General features: G+C 36.5%; 1 protein-coding gene across 1 annotated transcript in view; it reads right to left on the reverse strand.

Moving 5' to 3' along the window:
- Positions 1-21,044, reverse strand: part of LOC120523294 (Down syndrome cell adhesion molecule homolog) — a 668,946-nt gene that overhangs the window by 173,361 nt on the left and 474,541 nt on the right. Inside the window, exons 12-13 of the mRNA XM_039744497.1 lie at positions 616-812; positions 440-536 (exon numbers count right to left, since the gene is read on the reverse strand). Coding sequence (XP_039600431.1) covers positions 440-536; positions 616-812 — 294 coding nt within the window. The remainder of the gene's footprint in view (positions 1-439; positions 537-615; positions 813-21,044) is intronic.

Consider the following 21,044-nt stretch of genomic DNA (forward strand, 5'->3'; position numbering starts at 1 on the left):
AGCATTTGATCAATAGGACACCAGATTAAGAGCTTTTTTCTTCAACCCCTCTATCTCCCGGTTTGATATGCAAATTATTAGTACTTCCACTATCATACCACTTCTATATTTATTTTAATATATGACTTATACAATTACTGGTTGAACACAAAATCTGCTTAACTACTTTACTCTTGGTTGTAAATAATCTGAAAGGCAATCCTACAGGAACAAATAAGAACTGAATCTGTGCAACCACACTGTTATACAGCTAAATGTCTATTATGCTCTAGTAAAGTATTTTATTTCCAGCAACCCTGAAAAAAATCAAAGTTAATATATGAATCCTCATTGAAATGCAATGTAATCCAAGAAAATGTTTAAAGTATGAGCAAATATTTTTGTGCTATATCACTTTAAAGATAATGTGGAAACTGCAGTATATACTGCATTGACACACCTTGTACAGTCAACTGAATTATTCCTCTGTCTTCTCCATAGGAATTGATGGCATGGCAGGAAAAAAATCCAGAATCTTCTCTGACGGTAGGTAAAATCTAAATTATGGAACAAACAAGTTTACTAAAGGATTGCTTGCAACAGTGAATACAGAGCTTTGCCAGTATATTCACATACCTGAAGAGTTGAAACCACTTCACTGCCAACTTCTTTGGTTGTAACAATGTAGCGAGACATCTCAGGATTAATGATGCGATCCTCCTTCTCCCAACGGACAATGATGGGTTTCTCCCCATGTGCTGTACAAATTACTTCTTTTTTCTGGCCTTGAGTGGCTAAAGTGGTGTTAGGATAGGATGTAACCATGGCTGGGACTGAAAGAAAAAAATTAATGCATGAAGTATTACATTCTGTTAAGAAGAAAATATCGTTTTATGGCGTAAAAAGCTATAACAACCAAATGAGAGCAAACTGCAGAAAGTTTAAAGAATTAGCAATTCAGGTGAAGTCACTTTAATTTATTTAATATTAATCTTGATTTATGACAAATGTTACTGGATGACAGTGAACAGGTTATACAATGGTAAACATCTGAGACAAATATATGGCTCTGCCTTGAAACATATTTTCAACAAATTTATTGGTACAGTTGTGAAATAAAAGGAAATCCCTAAACAATACAAATTTCTTCCAGTCATGCATGTTTAATGAGCAAATGTTTGTCAGTGCTGGATAATTTAACAACAAGCAATCGAAAAGACCTACAGCTAAAATTCGTAAGACAAATTTATATTTGCATGAGTCTATTACAAAACAAATTAGCATGGTATACACTGCAAACTGAGAATTATTTGGAAATGTATGCTAAAAAGGCTGCGGGCTACAAAAAAAAAAAAAAACACGTCAATATAACATTGATTAGAGCTTTAAAGTGGTTTAGAAATATTACATCTGAATAGCGTCAAAGTAATGAAATAGTTTAAGCACATAGTTTCATATTATTAGCCAATAAATTCCACAAAAAACATAGAAAAGCAAAATGCTGTACAGTTAAGTACTGTACATTATTTACAGGTGAACACAAACGTTTACTATGGTGACGTTTCTTAGTAGATGAAACCAATTAGGATGCACTAATTCAGTCTGCTCTTCTAATAGTCACGGAACAGCTTAGAAAACCATACAGAAAACTTTAAACAAATTGATTTCCATTTTGCTTATGCCTCATGAATAAATTTTATATGCAGTAGACAGGTGAATAAAAGTAACGCATATATAACTTTGGATTTAAATCACTTTAACAGCAATATTTAGAGTAATACCAGATAGAATAGTGTGTTATGAAAAAAATCAGTTGTAAAATCCTAAACCACATGACTCACACTGTATAAAGACTTATTTTTATATTCACCCTATCTAACTCCATGGGAAAGCAATATTCTATATTATTCAATAATAGCAACTCTAGAATACTCTTCCATACAATTAATCAGCTTTTAAACTTTTCCCCTTCATCTAATTGGTCTATCATTGCACCCCTCTCCATATGTGAAAAATTCACTCAATTCATTAATACTAAAATTACAGATATTCAATTAAGTATAACCCAGACAGTAGGCACGATGCTGGACCCTGCATGTGTTGTCGTTTATTGACTGTATAATTTTAACAGTACTGGGTATCATAAACTACTCATTAAAAACAGGCACTTTTTTCAGAAACACTTAAAACAGCAGTTGTTAAGCCTCAGCCTAAGAAATATAACTTACACAATTCTAACCTCAGTAATTATAGACCCTTTTCCAACTTGCCTTTCATGAGCAAAATTTTAGAAAAAAAGTGTTTTTTAAATAGATCAATGACGTTCTCCCTGAAAACAATGTTTATGAGAACTTCCAGTCTGGTTAGAAACAAGGGCACTGCACTAAAACAGCTTTAGTTGTGAATGATCCAAGAGTCTCTATATATGTCAATAACATTTCTATTCTTGAACTCATTGATTTAAGTGCTACATTTGATATGAATGATCAGAATATACTTTTAAATCATCTTAAAGAATGGACTGGTTTATCTGGGGTTGTTTTAAATTGGTTTAGGACATATTTAAATGGAAAGCAGCTTAAGGGACCATGTATCAAAAATATATGATATTCATTATGGTGTACCACAGGGTTCTGTGCGAGGTCCCCTCCTGTTCTCCTTGTATATGCTGCCATTGAGTAAAATTATTGCAGAGCATGGAATCAGCTTCCATAGTTATGCTGACGAGTTATACATATGTGTAGTGCCAGTGGATCCCAGTGCTGTACATAAACTGGCAATTTCTCTAGATGAATAGAATTTTTTAAAAATTGAATGAAGATAAGAGTGAAATTCTCCTTATTGGAAAAGAAATGAAGAGGGAAAAGATTTTACATAGTTTGGGCAATGTGGCACTACAGACTAAAACTGAGGTTAAAAATCTAGGCGTTATTCTAGATTCTGAGCTCATACAGTATTCAAACTGCACATTGACAATGTTGTGAAGACTGCCTTCTTCCATCTCAGGAATATAACCCATGTAAGACCATTCCTTAACTTGGAAGATACTAAGAAGCTGTCTCATACCTAAATTATTCTAAGGCACTTCTTACAGGACTGTCTAAAAAGACAACAGGAAGATTACAAGTCAAGTCAAGTCAAGTTGGGGAGCATGCACTGGTACAGTGTGTTGCCTCTCCCGCCACACGACGACACAGCTCTGGATCCTGGTGGGCAACAACCCAGGCAGACACGCGGTCTAGTCTTACCCTCCAGAAATGACCCTCTATCTAGCCAGGTGTTATGTTGGCAAATCTCTTGACCTAGTCCATCCTCGGGTCCCCAACAATGAGGATCCTACGAGCTGGATCACCTTGTGGAAACATGCCACATGGCTGTAGTGTTGTAACTGACGCTCCCTTACAATGCAGGTAATATGCCTCATTTGGGACTCCTTAAGCAACGGCTCATTCAACACAAAGTCAAAACAATGGTACCCAAGGATTTTCCGGAGAGACACAGTACCAAAGGAGTCCAATCTTCGTCTCAGGTCACTGGATAGTGTTCATGGCTGGCAAACATATAGCAAGACAGGAAGAACCTGGACTCTAAAGACTACGTCCTCTGGCATAGATATCGGGAGTGCCACACACCCCTTTCCAGCGACCTCATGACCCCCATGCTCTCCTAGTTCGTCTACTGACTTCATAGGAAGAGTCACCAGAGACATGAATGTCACTGCCAAGGTAAGTAAACCTCTCGATAAAGTCAACACTCTCTCCGCAGACAGACACACTGTTGATGGCTGTACCTAAAAGGTCATTAAAGACCTGAATCTTGGTTTTTATCCAGGACACTCACAAGCTCAGACACTCAGACTCCTTGCTTAGTCTCTTGAGCGCCCCAATCAGATCCTCCATTGACTCAGCAAAGATCACAGCATCGTCGGCAAAGTCAAGATCCGTGAAACTTTCTTTACAAACAGATGCCCCACAGCCGCTGGACCCCACAACCTTGCCCAACACCCAGTCCATACAAGCATGGAACAGAGTAGGAGCAAGAACACACCCCTGACGAACCCCAGAATCAAATGGGAAAAACACAGAGATGTTTACAATTTGTTCAAAATGCAGTAGCAAGAGTACTTAATCTCACTAGAAGAACTGAGTATATTACCCCTATTTTAGCAAGACTACTTTGTTACCTGCTTCTTTTAGAATTGATTTTAAAATACTTTTATTAATATTTATTAGTATTTAAAGCTTTAAATAGACATGCACATTTCAGAATATCTGACTGAATATATTCCAAATAGGTCATTAAGGTAATCAAGTGCCTGCTTGCTAAATATTCCTCAAGTAAAATACAAGACATATGGAGAAGCAGCCTTCTGTTTTTATGCACCAAAGATTTGGAACAACTTACCCTTAGATATTCATCAGAAATATTGCCTAAGTATTTTAAAAATTAGTTGAAAACATACCTTTTTATTTTCACTGTGTTATATTCATGTATTTTTATTTTTTACTTTTACTTATGTTTTAACTTAACATGACTTGTTAATGTTTGATTGATTCATTGATTATTCACATTGATTCTATTTTATTTTTATTCTTATTGTTTTATTGCACTCTCTGTAAAACACTTTAAGTTGCATTCATATGTATGAAAGGTGCTATATAAATAAATTATTAGAAAAAAAAATACTTTTCATGAACTTCTTTAGATCTTGGCAAGAAATAATTAAAGTAATCCTAAAGTAAATAGGGCGGCACGGTGGCACAGTGGTAGCACTGCTGCCTCGCAGTAAGGAGACCTGGGTTCGCTTCCGGGTCCTCCCTTCGTGGAGTTTGCATGTTCTCCCCGCGTCTGCGTGGGCTTCCTCCGGGTGATCCGGTTTCCTCCCACAGTCCAAAGACATGCAGGTTAGGTGCATTGTCGATCATAAATTGTCCATGGTGTGTGCCCTGCGGTGGGCTGGCACCCTGCCTGGGGTTTGTTCCTTCCTAGTGCCCTGTGCTGGCTGGGATTGGCTCCAGTAGACCCCATGACCCTGTGTTTGGATGTAGCGGGTTGGAAAATGACTGACTGACTAAAGTAAATATGCTGCCAGCATTTAATCTTTTTTTATTTTACTTCCTGTTTTAGGTTATACAAAGAGTCATTTTAGATGGGGCTTGTAGGATTGTTTATGGAGCACACTATTCTACTTGCTATCATATTTTCATTTGTTTACTTGAATGCTTTTATAAAATAAACTAACAGAAAAATGAGTATGGTTTTATATTTCCAACTATTCAAGTAATACAGGACATAGTTTTACTGGACAATTAGTAAAAGTCAGAAACTCCATCAGTATCATTCTAATCCAGTTTATTTAATTTAAACGTTATGATTGCTATTTCTATTATCATTTATTTTTTTTTTTATATTTTTCTCTTTTACAATCACATTGCCATTTGTTTTGAGACATTTTTCACATTATTTTTTCATGGTTGCTGCCATTTGTTAGCACCAACATTTGTTACTAACAAAATTATAAAAGACAGTGGTTGCAAACAGACTGACATCTCAACTTTGTATTGAGGATAATAAAAAGGAGCAGCATTTTTTTTTTTTTTAAGACAAAGGCATCTAAAAAAAGATTTAGGGTAAAGTTTATTAAACAATATTTGTACATTTAATGGCTTTGAGTTTCCATCCATCAATCCATTATCCAACCCGCTATATCCTAACACAAGGTCAATGGGGTCTGCTGGAGCCAATCCCAGCCAACACAGGGCATAAGGCAGGAACAAATCCAGGGTAGAGCGCCAGCCCAGCGCAGGGCTTTGAGTTTGAGTCCTGGTATTATGATTCTGGTATTCAGCACTCAGTCTGTCCTTTGACTATTCTTTGGTTTTCTCTTTAGAAAGATTTTCATTTCACAATAAAAGTAAAGGTGAATCCCGAAAAACATAAATCTTTCATTAATTAAAATTTCTGGATTTCTTTTATTTCTTACAGAAAGCATTTCAGTGGAAATTGATTCCTTAATGGTCTAGCAAGATAGCTATTTTTTTCATTTTTATCTTTAATGAATTGCTGTTATTTAGAAACAAAAGTTCATTCAAGAGTTCTAATCTGATATAATTTTATATAGTTTTTTATATATATTTTATATATTACTCGTATATTGTAATATTTCACTTCCCATATGCTTACATCAAACACAAACCACTTTTGTACATAATTGATATTTATATTAATAAGATCTTTAGCCTTGAAGCTTAGGGCAGATATAGCATGAGTATACTATACTGTATGTAATTTATTGCAGACACAGGTTTCCCTTAATCTGACACACATTTATAATACACTTTGAATGCTGTAAAAAGAGAGATCAGCATTAGCATGTAGTAAAGGCAGGCAGCTACGTGGCTGCCGCTGAAGTCACAATCTCCCATTGCATACTGAATATGCCCTCCCCTCAATGGCTGTCTGACTGTTGGGTAATAAACACTTTGATAATCCATATTAATCAAACGCAGCCCCCAACCTCCCTGCAGTATCTTATAATCCTCCCCCCTGCCTCCCACCAATACCACCACCCTCACAGCCTGTTTTCATGTTCCTCTTTAAGAAGTCTGGCAGTGTCTCTGGTTCTTCAGCAGCTCGACAGCCTTGTGATGTGATTGAATGTGTCAGCATAAGGACTGTGAACGTTTAAGGCTCATATCTTATTCACTCTGAAGCAGATGCAAGCTATGTTATAAAAAGAGAAGCTGATTTATTTTGCATGACAACTATGAATTTTAAGTAAGAGAAAAGGGAAACAAGACCCAGCCAATGCCTTGCTAAATGTTTCTGAAGGTTTTTAGCATTTTGTAAATGCAAAGGCACAAGTCAATGAACAAGCAGGAGATATTTTAGTAAATAAACCACATTATCTTTTTGCTGGATCTAATGCAGCTTGTTTTGTTTAATTTAACTGAAAATAATATCAAGCACCACAGTACTGATTTTCGAATCACAGATTAATTGCTTGTTTTTTTTATTTTCTCTCACACATCCTGCTGTCACATCCATCCATTTTTGAACCCACTTAGCAGGATCAAAAGGTGACAGAGCCTCTGCCAGCAACACAATGTGCAAAGATGAAGTAGTTAGGAGAAAAACAAAAAAAGATGGAGAAGGTTATAACAAGATTAGGCAAACTTTAAACATTCTTAGGAGCACTGTAAAGTATATTGTAACAAAATGGAAAAATATATGTCACAGTCTAGGCATCAAAAAGGCTGTACTACCAAACTGGACAAAAGAAGGCGGCCAGCCATTGAAGAAATGACCAGAAGGTCAGCTACAGCATTAACAGAGTTGCATGGCTCTTCATTACAAATAGAACTGTCCAAAAAATACTGCAGTCTGATAAAACTACATTTAAGCTGTTTAGTCTAAAATTATAATTCTATGTTTGTTGCAAGCCAAATACAGCCCAACACTGAGATAACACTATTCTGGCCATCAAGCACACAGATGGAAGCATCACACTTTGTGTCTGAATTTTTGCAATAGGAACTGGAACACTTGTTATCAAGGGCAACATGAAAATCCCACTGTAGTTAACCAGAGAAAAGCAAAGGTTGATTTTTCAGTAGGACAATTACCAAGAGCACATGGTAAAAACTATGGCTTTAAAAAAAACAAAGTGCTTTGAAAATGTGTACCTTTGGTAAGGTTTAATTGTATAGCCTTCTTCACAGTATGTGTTCATATGTTTTAATGAGATGTGAAAATTATTTGTCTTCAGTTTCTAGTTTTCTGGCCCTAATGAAGGGATGAGTTCTGAAATGCATCAGCCTGATGGATAATGTTGTGAATATTCACTAACAGAAGTTTGATTCTTAGACACTTTTGGTTATATTGACCCTCTGGACTTAATTACTTATAAGCTGCTATTAATGGTAATTTACCTGCTCTTTCTATTATTCAAAAATTATTTAAAATGTTGGAAGCCTTAGTGCTCAATTAACAATGTTGGAAGCTGTTGTGCTCAAGTAATAGTATTAAATTTTTTTTGCACTTAAGTGAAGATAATATCTTTGTGAAATGGAGGATGGGTACACTAAAATACAATCTAAAATATAACTAATAACTAAAATATAATTTGTGAGAAATAACCTAACTGTTCTTTAATTAGTATCTTTAAAAAAAGAAAGTTACTATTCTGAAATGGTCTAGTCAGACTCCAGACTGAAATACAAATGAAAATATGGGGAGTGACGTACGAACTGCTCTTCACCTAAACTCCCAATCAAGTTTGGAGTTGGGGGAATTTTTCAAGACTAGGCAAAAATTCTACAAATGTGTAAGCTCATAAAGACACATGCAAGAAGGTCTATGCTGTCATTGCTTCTGAAGGAATACTTAATGGAACACTTTTGCAAGTCTAGTGATGGAAGAAAAATTATTTCAATGTATTAAACTGTATAGTTGTAACTAGTGGAAAGTGTTTAAAAATGCAAGGAGTGAATGCATTTTCTGTATCCTAATAAAATAATGCAAATATCTGATGACAAAGACTGGAATAGCAAAAACCATTTGCCTTTAGTAAACTAAGAATGCTCAATATGAACTAATGGTACCTTTGAATTAAAATAAATAAAATGAAAACACAGGTAAAGCATATAATGAAAAATAAAAATAATAAAAACCTAAAGCTTCACTGATCTCACTAAAACATGTATCCTAGACCACCAACAGTTTTCATTCTTTTGTTATTCTTGCAAAACGGTAACATTAAGCAAAATACCTTGTCACAGACGACTGGGGTTCTTACCCGGTCAAGATGCCTAGAAGGTCCGGAAGGTGGCAGTAAAAGCTTCCGGGTCAGGAGGACACAGCCACCCTGGAGCAGGAGAGGACCACGGGAGAGGAGGAGAGACTTTCCAACTCATTGGGACCCGTGGCCACCGCCAGGGGGCGCCTTAAGCCTCCTAGAACCTGGGAGAACATTACTTCCGCCACGCTTGGCAAGATGGTGGAGGAACCTGCCAGGGATGCCCAGAGTGCTTCCGGGGCAAAGGGCAGCACTTCCGCCACACCAGGAAGTGCTGCCAGAAGATCGTCATCAGCCACCTGGAGCATATCTGGGCGAGAATAAAAGGCGCCGCCTCCCAGCAATCTGGGAGCTAGAGTCGGGAGAGGGAGCAGGACGAAGCTCCCAGGAGGAGATTGGCGGCCAAGGACTGAGAGAAGGAAGGATTATTGGGTGATTATTGCTTTATGCATTGTGTGGTGTTCTGGACTGTGTTTATTTAATGAATAATAAACGTGTGACTTTTATAAAGATGTGGTCTCTGACTGGTGGTGTCCTGGCAAGTCTCACAACCTACAATTATGTATGAAAAAAATGAATGAAGCACACTTGTTAATCCAAAATTTTAATGACCACCTTATTAAACTTTTGTTTAAATGTAAAATGGATTGCAAGTATTTACTGATTAATGGCATCAGTGCAATCTCAAGTTCTGTGGGATTGGTTGGGAAGCATTTGTAAACAGCCATCTTTAGGTCTCTCCACAAATATTCCATAGGGGTGAATTCTAGGCTTTGGATGAGCCATTAAAAGATGGTCAAGAGACTTGTCCCAAAGCCACTTTAGCAGTGTCCTCACTGTATGGTTTGGATCATTGTTATACTGAAAGGCAAACTATTGTGGTTGAGGTTTTCTTAAAGGAACTTTCTGTATTTGGCTGCATTTGTCTTTTCTTCAGTTCTGACCAGTCTCCCTGTGCCCTGTATTTAAGAAAAAATCCCAAAGCATGATGCTGTAGAGATGGTATTAGGAGATCTGCAGTGTTTGGTCTTCATCAGACATAATGCTTGGAGTTCTGCCTAAAGAGTTTAATTTTTGTCTTTTTAAGATCAGAGAAACTTTTCCTTCATGTCCTCAGAGTCCTTTTAAAAGGCCCCAAGCGGGCTATCATATGCCTTTTACTTAGTGGCTTCTGTCTAATTGATGGAGTGCTGCTAAAATAAATCATTCTTCCAACATTTTCTCTCATTTCAGTGAAGTACTTCTGAAGTTCTATTAGAGTGAGCAGTAGGTTTTTAGTCACTTCCCTGGCCAAGGTCTTTCTTGCCCTTCTACTTAGTCTGGCTGGATGACCAACTCTAGGAAGAGTCCCGGTGGTTCAAAACTTCTTCTGTTTCACAATTATTGAGGCCACTGAGTTCCTAGGAATACTCAAAGCTTTAGAAAAGGTTATATACCCTTGACCTGATCTATGGCTCATGACAAGTTTATCAAACAGGTCTACAGAGAGATCTTTGGACTTGATGGCATGGTTTTTGTTCTGTTACACAGTTTGAATTGGGGGATATTATATACACAGGCGTATGCCTTTCTAAGTGCTGTCCAATAAATTCTTTTTGCCACTGGTGGACTCCAATCAAGTTCTAGACACATCTGAAGAATAATTAAAGCAAACGGAAAGCACATGACCACAATTTGGAGTGCCAGAGCATATTTACTGTATATAAATGTGAGATTTCAGTTTTTGGTATTTTAATACATTTGCAAACATTTTTTAAACCAGGTTTTAACTTTGTCATTATGGATTAATCAGTGTAGACACTTAGACAAAAATGGGAAATGTATCCATTTAAAATTAAATCAACATCAAAATAATGTGTGCAGAAAGAGAAGGGGTCTGAGTTCTTACTGAATCCACTGTGCCTTATAGCACTAAAGGATTTGTGCTAGCCTCACTAATGAAGAAACTGATAACACAGTATGTAGTAGAGAAACACAAAACACTAAACAATGCAATGTCAGTAAATAAATAAATATTTAGTTGTGCTTTATATGTAGGCCATGTTTATTGGGCTGCTGGCTCTTAGATTGAGCATTTTTGGATCAAATTCCATACCTGGGTGTTGTCCATGTGGAGTCTACATGTAGTTCTCATGCCTCTGTGGGTTTTCTACTACATACTGTTGTCTTACTCCCACATTCCCAAAGATACTTGTTAGTTGAATTGCCAGGTCCTATGATGAACTGCTGCTCTGTCTAGGGTCATTTCCTGTCTTGTGACCAGTGCTGTCATGATAAAATGTAATCCTAAAGAAGAGTGTGTCTGTGTGGAACAGTGTTTTTTGTTATTGAAGTTCAATGAGAAAGACAAAACAACTATGAGAAATGATCATAAACAGGTATCAACATTAAAGGCAAATAGCATGCCAACTCCCGCATTCTTTTGGAAGAAATATGAATTTCATTAGGAGTTTGTTATTTTCATAACTATATTTAATGAGAAAGTATGAAATAGCTGAATCAGTACCTCTGAAGAAGTTAAAATTTCAATGCGTGAAGAGCAAATTGTTGAAAACACCTGAGTTTATGTAAAATAGACATACTTCATGGAATATGCAGGAGACTCCACAGGTACCATTATACATAGAACATTCAGGAAACTGTTAAACTTCTGTTGTAAACAATATTATTTACCTGTCTGTTCCAGTAATGTATGCATTCAAATCATCAGAAGAAGATTACCATGACTAAAAATTTTTATCTTAAATAGAAATTTTATAGACACTTAAAGCGGGTCTTCATAGTGTTCCTAAGTAGTGGCGTTTCTGCATTAAAAACCAACAATGGCACAGACCCAAAAGCGTTGTGCAAAGTAAGTAGAAAGCTTACCTAGTAATTTATTATTAAAATGTTTTGAAAAGCCCTCAGCTTTGTCAACTTAAGCATTTTTCCCCATTTTCCAATATATGCTCTTATTTAAAAATAAAGCTGTATTTTGTAGTATATGATTTTGTTTTCATGGTGGGTGTTGCAAGGCTGTTTCTAGATGAAGGGGTGGGCTTTATTGGCCCTGCGGTATTCTAGATTTACTCTTGTTTGAGTATGCACATGTGAAACCTAAAGAATATTTTACAGTTTAGCAACTGGGCCTAAAGCCAAGAATCATTTAGTCCTGATATTAGAATGAGGACTGCCTTATTTTTTGTTAACAGTCACACATTTGCACTTCCAGTTTACCCTTTTTCCAGTCAGATCAATGCAAGTCAGCAAAGAGGATACACAAATGTCCTGTACCATTTGCTCCCTTTAAGGTAACCCAAGTTATCTGAAAATAAACAAGTAGACCAATATCAGGAATGCATCATGTGGAAGACATTACACTGATCAGAATGGTGCTGAGCAGCATCCTTACCTTCACCCAACTATGAAGAGCGCCGCTTGATGATGCTAAATTTAAAAAAGCCACCCAGGAATCCTCACAAGTACTCATTCTTTTTCATCGAAAAGAAACCAGCAGTTTGATGCCTCTTTTTCAAAGAGGCACAGACTCATATTGTAGAAAATACCGATATGTAGAAAGTTATTTTTTCAATTATTTGCCAACCCTGCACTAGTCAGTAAGTGCCTGTCTGCATTTGATTATCACTACTACAGGACATCCCCAGAGTCTTATGTTCAAATCAGGCACTGTGGTAATGTGAAATTCTTTGTGTTATTGTGGAGCATCCTATTTCATCTTTAAGCCATTTTATTCTAAACTTGAGATGTTATTTCAGTTTAGGCAGGTCATAATCAATATTCTTTCTTGAGCAGTGGGCGATTATGAGGCTTTCAGTGTACTTATCTGCCTCGCACCCTCACTCACTGATCAAGAGTCCCATCTTCAGTTCAAAACTTCATTCTCATGAGGCTTTATTTTCCTGTTTATGATGTGCACTGATAAATTTAGAAGTATATAACAATATTTTAGGATTTTGGATATTATGAGCATAAACAACTGGATAAAGGACATGTGAATAATGCAACATAAGATTTTGTTTTTTACTTTTCTTTTTTGTCCATACATGTTTTTCACAATGTTTTCTCTCCATTCTGCAAGACAAAAATTAGACAAAATTTTTCTCGGCCATCACTAAAAATTATTTAGAGGAAAGTAAAATAATGTCATTTTTGATTGGAGTATTCCTTTAAGGTTTAAATATACAGTATATTGCTGCATTTTGTCAGATGATAAATATGTGAGAAGGTATCAATGATCTGATGCCAATCAAGACATATCAGGCACCAGCATTTCAATGTTTGCATGATTTTTTGTAACAGAAACAGTTCAACAACTTCCACATTTTGCTAGTCATTAGAAAAAAGAGGAACAGATATTTTAGGCAAGTTAATATTAGAGAATTCTGTAAACATAAAGGAGAATTCTAGTATGAACCCACCAGAATTTACAGCCCAAAAATACCATAGTCCCAAAGCATCAACTTCCGTCTATCACAGTGTTCACTCATCTTAACCGATTCAATCTTCTGGAAATCTCCTCCTAAGTGTGTCTTTGAGGCAGTGTATTTACTCCAATCAAGTCATAACTGAAGACTCCCAGAGACTGTTAGGCACTGCTACATTATTTATCAAGTTCAATTCTGCTTGTTTTGATTTACTTTGTAATGTGAAACAGACAGTGAAAAAGGAGGGGTGAGAGAAAGAGGTAGCGCAAGACTCAAAGAGATAAGAAGTAAAAAATCAACAAGCCCTCACCTGAGAATAATGTGTTTTAGATTTAATGAATCATCTTTACACTTTACAAAAATTAAGATGCTAATGATAATGCTTGTTATTGACAGTCTTAACAATTCTGGATCCACACCCATTACTTATTTATTTACTTACTTAATATTTATGGATTATTTACATACTTATTATTATGGATTAAAGGCCAGAAGTCCATATGACCGTCATCATCAAATTCTTCCATGAGAACCCTGAATACAATAACGACTGATTGAGATCATTTAAGTTATGTAGAATGCCTAGAGGGGCCTGGGTGCCTGGAGTTTTTTTTTTTGTTTGTTTGTTTTTTCTGTCCTCCTTGGCCATTAGACCTTACTTTTATTCTATGTTAATTAGTGCTCCCTAATTTTAATTCTTATTTATTTTGTCTCTTTCTTTCTTCATCATGTAAAGCACTTTGAGTTACATTATTTGTATGAAAATGTGCTATATAAATAAATGTTGTTGTTATTTGTGTTCATTTGTTTTTTTGATTTTCAGAAACAAATTTGGATTCTGCACTGCACTATGAAGTGGTGCCTGTTCCAACAAAAGTCCAACAACATTAAATCAGTTGTCTGGAAGTGGTTTGGATATGAAAGATCAGATACTGAGCAAAATAATGTAAAAGCAAAGTTTGCAAAAAATGATGATAGCAGTTAAAAGTGGTAGCACATCCAATTTATTTCAGCACTTAAAATAGAAACACCCAGCAGAATGAAACCAATGTGAGGAAGCACAGGACAAAGATAAAGCCCCTGATTCAGCAAGCACCACACAACCACACTCCATACTATATATATCCAGTTAGCTTGATTACTTTAGGAAGATGGCATGCCTTGTCTGGAGCTACAAGAAGAATATGCCAGAGATGTCCGTTGTACCTTTTTGCCCTGCAACAATGGCTAGGCTACGATGGGGAAAAACAAGTAGGCAGTCTATAACAAGTGGTCACAGGGCTATTAGAGTGCACTTAGAGAAATAAAACCTTCACAGCAGTGTTTTGGTCAGTAGAAAATGTATGCCATCTGTGAGAATAGGGCAAAGTGAGTATTTTTAGTGAAGTCATTCCCAATTGCCGGTCCACAAAAAGCAGGTAAGATGTGGCATTCTCTGCTGTTAATAAATCCAGATGCTTACTCCAAGGGGACCCCCTAAGCCTCTATTCGATTGATCTAACATCAGTAAATGTAGATGATATACAACTCCAAACTTCTTTTCAATCCAATGGTAGTAAATGAAACCTGGTGAAAATCCATAAAGGTCCACAAGGAATTTCTCAAATTCAAAAAAGTTGAAAACAACTGCTTAACAGGCAAGCCACTTTGGAAAGCTGTAGTTGTAGCAGAGGGAAGAAGCTGGCTGGTCTGCTCTGCAAGTTAAAAAGAAAACTGACCTGTGGTAATAGCAGATGGAGTATCTGAGCTATAACAGAACAGCAGTGAGGGAAATAAAAGTGAAAAAAACTGCAGAGTTTAAGGAACATTGCCTGTAACTGATGTGAAAAGAATGTGGATGTACAAAGAATGATGAGAGCTGCAAATGTAAAAACAAATTACAAAAAAAAAATAAAAAAATTTACTGACCAGTCTGCACAGAAAGAGGTTTTCTTAATTTGCACATCTATATATGTAAAGTATATACATGTTTTTGTATGTTTAAGAAGGATTCAATTGTAATTACAGCTTCCAAAGTGATGACAACCTTGTCATTTTGTTTGAAAATAATTTCTATGTTGAAATATTCAAAATAATCATAAATTGTTAATACATTTTAAAAAAATGGAGGGTTTATTTTTTGTTATATTGCCCAGCCATTATATGAAGGGAAAAAAAACTACATGAATGGATGAGTTGATTATAATAAAACGATGCCCACACATTTTTATGTTTTCTTTTTTGCTTTCCAAGTGAAATAAAATCAATTATATACATGTTGAGAGAGTTTTTCATTACTTGTAAGTGGTCAGAAAAATCTAAATGTCACCCGGACAGATTGGACATTCTTTGGATGAACACAGTTGCAAAACAGCTCATTTGTCTCTGTCATCAGATGTTTGTTGCTTGGTACCAGTCTCAGGTCAGGAAAAATGGACAGACATAATGTCAGGAAGGGCATCCAGCTGTATAACATTCGCCCAAACCTTTAATTATGGAATCAGTGCAATCCGCTTCGGAAAATGCTAGGGCACACTTTGTAGATGACACACAGGGACCTCGCCTGATTCTTGTGGGAAGTGAGCAAGGGCTACCAATAAAACAGTGGCCCTGGTTAAACAGGTTAGCGTCAAAGAAGCAGAAAATGAAGATGGGAAAGGACAAAGAGAAAGATATGTTTAAAATAAGAGTGGGAACACTGAATGTTTGGATAATGACTGGGAAAGGAAAAGAGTTGGCAGATTAGATGGACAAGAGGAAGGTAGGAGTTTTTCTTTTGTGCAAGAATCTAAATGGAAGGAGAATAAAGTAAGAGAATTAAGAGGAGGCCATACTGTACATTGTTATACAGCAGAGTGAATGAGCAAGGGACAAATAGTGTAAGGATAGTAATACCCAAAGACCATAAGGATAGCCTTGTCAGTGTGAATAGGAGGAGTGATAGGGTAAAGGGCGCGAAACCTGGCCTTGTAGTCATTTGTACATATTCTCCTCAAGTTGGCAGTGAGGAAAAGGAGAAGTTTATCTGCACACAAATGGATGAAGAGCATAAAGCAGCACAAGAGGGAGAAAAGGTAATTGATTATTGGGGGAAATCTAAATTGGGAAAGTGTAAAGAATGTACATTAAAGAAGGAGAGATAGTAAGAGAAATGAAGAGGGGGAGATGACAGTAGATTTTGACATGACATTTGATTTGCTAATAGTTAAAAAATTTTTTGTGAAGAAAGTAATCAGATTATGAATTACAGTAGTGGAGGAAGAGATAGCCAAATAGACACTGTAATGTGTTGAATATCTCGTTTGAAAGAAATAAAGAGTTGCAAAGCCAGAAATCAGGATAGTGTGTCAGCGTTGCAAAAAATTGTTCTGATGGACTGAGGGATCAGAGTCAGCAAAAAGCCCCAAAGATAAAGTGGTGGAGATTAAAAGAGGAAGGCCTTAGTAAAAGGTTTGGAAACATAGGCTTGAATGAAGTACAGTCACTTGAGAGTATACAGCAATAGTAGGAGAAGAACTTCAAAGCTGTATTGACAAGAGGTGATGAGGTGTTTGGTACAACGACAGGAAGAAGCCCACTTAGGGATAAAGGGACATGGTGGGAAATAGTGAGGTGGAGGATGAGATAAAGGCTTAGAAAGGGGTAAAGATATCATGGTACCAATTAGGAAGATAGAGAAATATATAGGCAGAAAAACAAGGAGGCAAAGAAGGCAGTAGCAAGAGTCAATGCACTGGCTTTGGATTAGATGTATAAAAACTGGAAACACAAAAGGGAGAGATAATGATTTATAAAATGCTGAAGTCTACAAATAAGGAAGGGAAAAATTTTAGGAAGATAAAGCAGATGAAAGCTGAGCAAGGTGTGGTCTTATGTGAGCAAGACAGGATTAAATCTAGATGGAAGGGGTACTCTGAAAAGGTGTTGAACAAAGAAAATCCACAGGTAGTAATTAAGGGATGGAGTCCCAAATGAAGTACTAGTACCAAAAATAAGGAGAAAGAAAGTAAAGGAGGCACTACAAAAATGAAGAATGTAAAGACAACAGGACTGGGTGAAATACCAGTGGAAGTCTGGAAGAGTATAGGAAAAGAAAGGGTAGATGTGTTGTGGGATGTAATGCAGAAGATCTACGAACAGGAGATTATACCAAATGAGTTGAGAAACAGTGTGATTGTACCCATTTATAAGAAGAAAGGAAACATTCAGGATTTTAGAAACTAAAGAGGGATGAAGCAAATATCACACACAATGAAATGAAATCTGGGAATGGGTTATAGAGGAAAGACTCAGGGAGGAAATCACCATAGGTGAGAAGTAGTTTGGTTTTATGTCAGGAAAAAAAACAACTGATGCAATTTTTGCATTGAGACAGCTCATTAAGAAGCATTGAGGAAAACAAAGGCTTGCATATGGTGTTTATTGATTAAGAGAAGGTTTATGACAGGGTACCATGTCACGAAGTCAGGAGATTCTTAACACAGAAAGAAGTAGCAGAGAAGTATGTGAAGATTGTCCAGGATATTCATGAGGGAGTGAAGCCTGGGTTAGAAGCAGTGTTGGGGTAACAGACAAGATTCCAGATGCAGTAGGTCTTCACCAGGGACCTTCTTTAAGCCCTTAACTCAATGATCTGTTTATGGATCTGTTGACTCATGAGATAAGACTCGTTCCCTGATGCATGAGTTTTGCTAATGACATTGTTTCATATAGTATCAAAAAGGAGGAAGTGGTAGGAATTGAGATGAATGGAGAAGATAAAAGATTGAAGAAAAATAGGGAAGAAAACAACTTAACATTTGAATTTTAATTATGGATAGGGTTCAGAGGTTGGCCTATAAGGGGAGCTATTGAAAAGAGTGGATACGTTTAAGTATATAGAATCAGTGGTGGCCGAAGATGGAGAACTGGATGAGGAGATGATCCAACAGAGTACAATGGGAATGGAACAATTGAAAGAACTGAAGAATCAAGATGAGGGTTAAAGGTAAGGTTTTTAAGAAAATAGTAACAGCAACAATGATTTATGGAGCAGTAAATGTGGTATAAGAGAAAGAATTAAATGTGGCAGAAATGTGAATGTTGAGATGAATGTGTAGATTTACAAAGAAGGACAGAATAGGAAATAAGACAATCAAAGGTTTAACAAAAGTAGATGAGATAGCTAATCAAGTACAGGAAAGTAGGTTGAAGCGTTTTGGACATGTGGGCAAAACAATGCTGGTAATAGAAATACAGTATAGGGGAAGAGAAAGTGGTGAGAGTCTGAGGTGTAAGTGGATGGATAGAGTAAAGAACAAATGAAGAAAGAAAGTTTTGACTGGGTAAGAGGATCAGGACAGTGTTGTATGGCGAGCGTTGATCAGGCATATTGACCACACATAGAACTGGGAAAAACTGAAGATAAACAAGAATATCTTATGTTTATTGATGTCAAAGATTTAGTTGCATTTTCAGTTTTAATGAAATACTATGTTACTTTTACTCAACTAACAATGATTACCTATTCCCATTTTTTGTGCAGGTTATTTATAATATTACAATATATAATAATGCACTTTCAGTTGAGGGTAAAGAAAATGTACTGTATTATATAAATAAACACACTCTCTGTGCATACATGTTTGTAGACATTTGACCTGTGAGCAACGGGGTTGCACCTGGATGAAACAGAACAGGCTAAGATGGCACAGGAATTGTGGAAAAAAAATGCACAAATTGGCAATGGTAGCATACATTTTGTATGCCAATGTAAGAACAGGGGTCCTACACTATGTAGTGGATTCTCTATACCCTGGGGCTGGGAGAGAGAAAGATGGAGATGGGGGAGGTTATTTAGGAAGGTTCAGAATTATCCAGATCTCTACTCCCAGAGTTCTGGATCATTTATTTAGAGAGTGTGTGAAGACAAGTAGGGTGTTGAAAAGTCAGAATACTTTTTGCTAGGGTAGCGCTCATGTTCCCATACTAGGACTAAGATGTCCTTTACAGATCTGGGAGTATTCGAGGAAGGCCATGCCACCATGATATATGTCAGCACACAGTAAACCATTGAAAAGAGAGGGACCATCTTGTTTTTCTGAATTCATTCAGTCCAAAAGCTGCATGAGAGATTTGACCCAATAAGAGCTTTAAACAGCTTTAGTTATAGAGGTACCAGGGGAAGCTAGCAAATGGTCTATCCTGCTGCCTCATGAGTGACAAAAGACCAGTTCCAAAGACTGAAACTGAGTCTTTGGCTTGGCTGTAAGAGTTTGGTCTCGTACCAGAAGTTACGATGACCCCACAGATGGGAGTACAGTTAGGCTCATGTGAGAGAGAAGAGATCAAAACACACAAACACGAGAAAGGAAATTGTCTTGATGGCACCTGAAAGGTGAATGTGTTGCCCCTCTTTAGACAGAGAATCACTATCATGTGTTTGTAAGGGGCACCATATGTTAAGGAAATAAAGAGGAATATTTTTAAAGTTTGTAGCTCATTAGGCATTATACCAAATGTTCTGAGAAGGCACAAGAACCCCCTTTCTTACTATCTTTAAGATGTTACACGTAACAATTCCAAACTAAAGTGTAAAACCATGAGACAAACCAGCCTTATCTTCTGAAATTAACAGAAGGGAGAAAAAAAAATCCTCCACGTGCATTTCCCTTATGTAAAAGCAACTCACAAATAAGTGACATTTTAGTAGGTATAATGGCTTTTCTCAGAAGAGCCATTAATGTCATAATGATCTTTTTTTTTCTCTCTGTGAAAAAAGCAAAAAATAAAGTACTCTGAAAAACACAACCTAAATGTGATTAGTGAGGAGGAAGAGACTGCGAACATAAAACCTGTTAATTATTCCACAACCCGAAAAAAATGAAAGAGACACACAATTACTTCAGCCTGGTCCTCTCTCACTGCTAATTAGGACAATGCAGCTGAGAGCTCATTCTCTCATTAACTAATTAGAGCTCTTTGCTGGGCTACAGAATTCATTAGTACAGTTTGTTAACCCCACCATTTCTGGCATGTGGTATCAGACAAGCAGACCCCAGAAAGCCGACTTGGCCAGGAATAAAGGATGTCTGGAAACTAAACGGTAGCCAGACACTGCAATGTACAGTCTGGGAATAAGTGTTATGTATAAGCTGCCATAAAGTGATATTAAAATTATAAACTACATTAGAGTTGAATTTATGAGGATTAATATATACGGCCAGACAGGAAATAAAATGACGCTCTTGGTGCTTTCATAAAAAATCTGTAATAATTTGGTTGCCCCATTCCACAGAGAGTTACTTTCAAAACATTTTATATTTAGCCTGAACTATAGCATCATGGTGATATACTAATTTACAGTACGATGTGTAAATAATTCAGTCTAAGTTAAAAGACAGTTCTTAACTATTAAATAAAATGAATAAAAAAAACAAAGCATCTCACCTAGGGCAGTGTTTTAAAGTCTTCTACTCAAATTCACTAGTGAAGCCATATTCCAGATTTTATAGATGCAGAATAATGAGAATATTTTACATAAACAAAAGAGCAGTTGTGTGTTTTGTTTTTTGATTTTAGCTACTTAAAAATAAATGTATGTACATCCTTTCATTGCTAATATATATTCAGAAAGTTTACATCACACAGTATTTTTAATGCCAACCAATATTTAAAAGCAAGTAAAAGGAAACCCCACTTAATAGGTGTGGCTCTCTTTTGTTGTAGTATATTATACAGAAAGAAGATGGTGTGAGATATTTGAAGACATAGATGACCCGGAAAATTCATTAGCAATTAAAAGTTTGAGACAGATCTCTCAAAATGTGATTTTATAAATCCAAAATAAATATGCAGTATTTGATGCAGTCCATTTTTAAGGCAGC

The sequence above is a fragment of the Polypterus senegalus genome, chromosome 2 (genome assembly GCF_016835505.1).
Source record: "Polypterus senegalus isolate Bchr_013 chromosome 2, ASM1683550v1, whole genome shotgun sequence".
NCBI lineage: Eukaryota > Metazoa > Chordata > Cladistia > Polypteriformes > Polypteridae > Polypterus > Polypterus senegalus.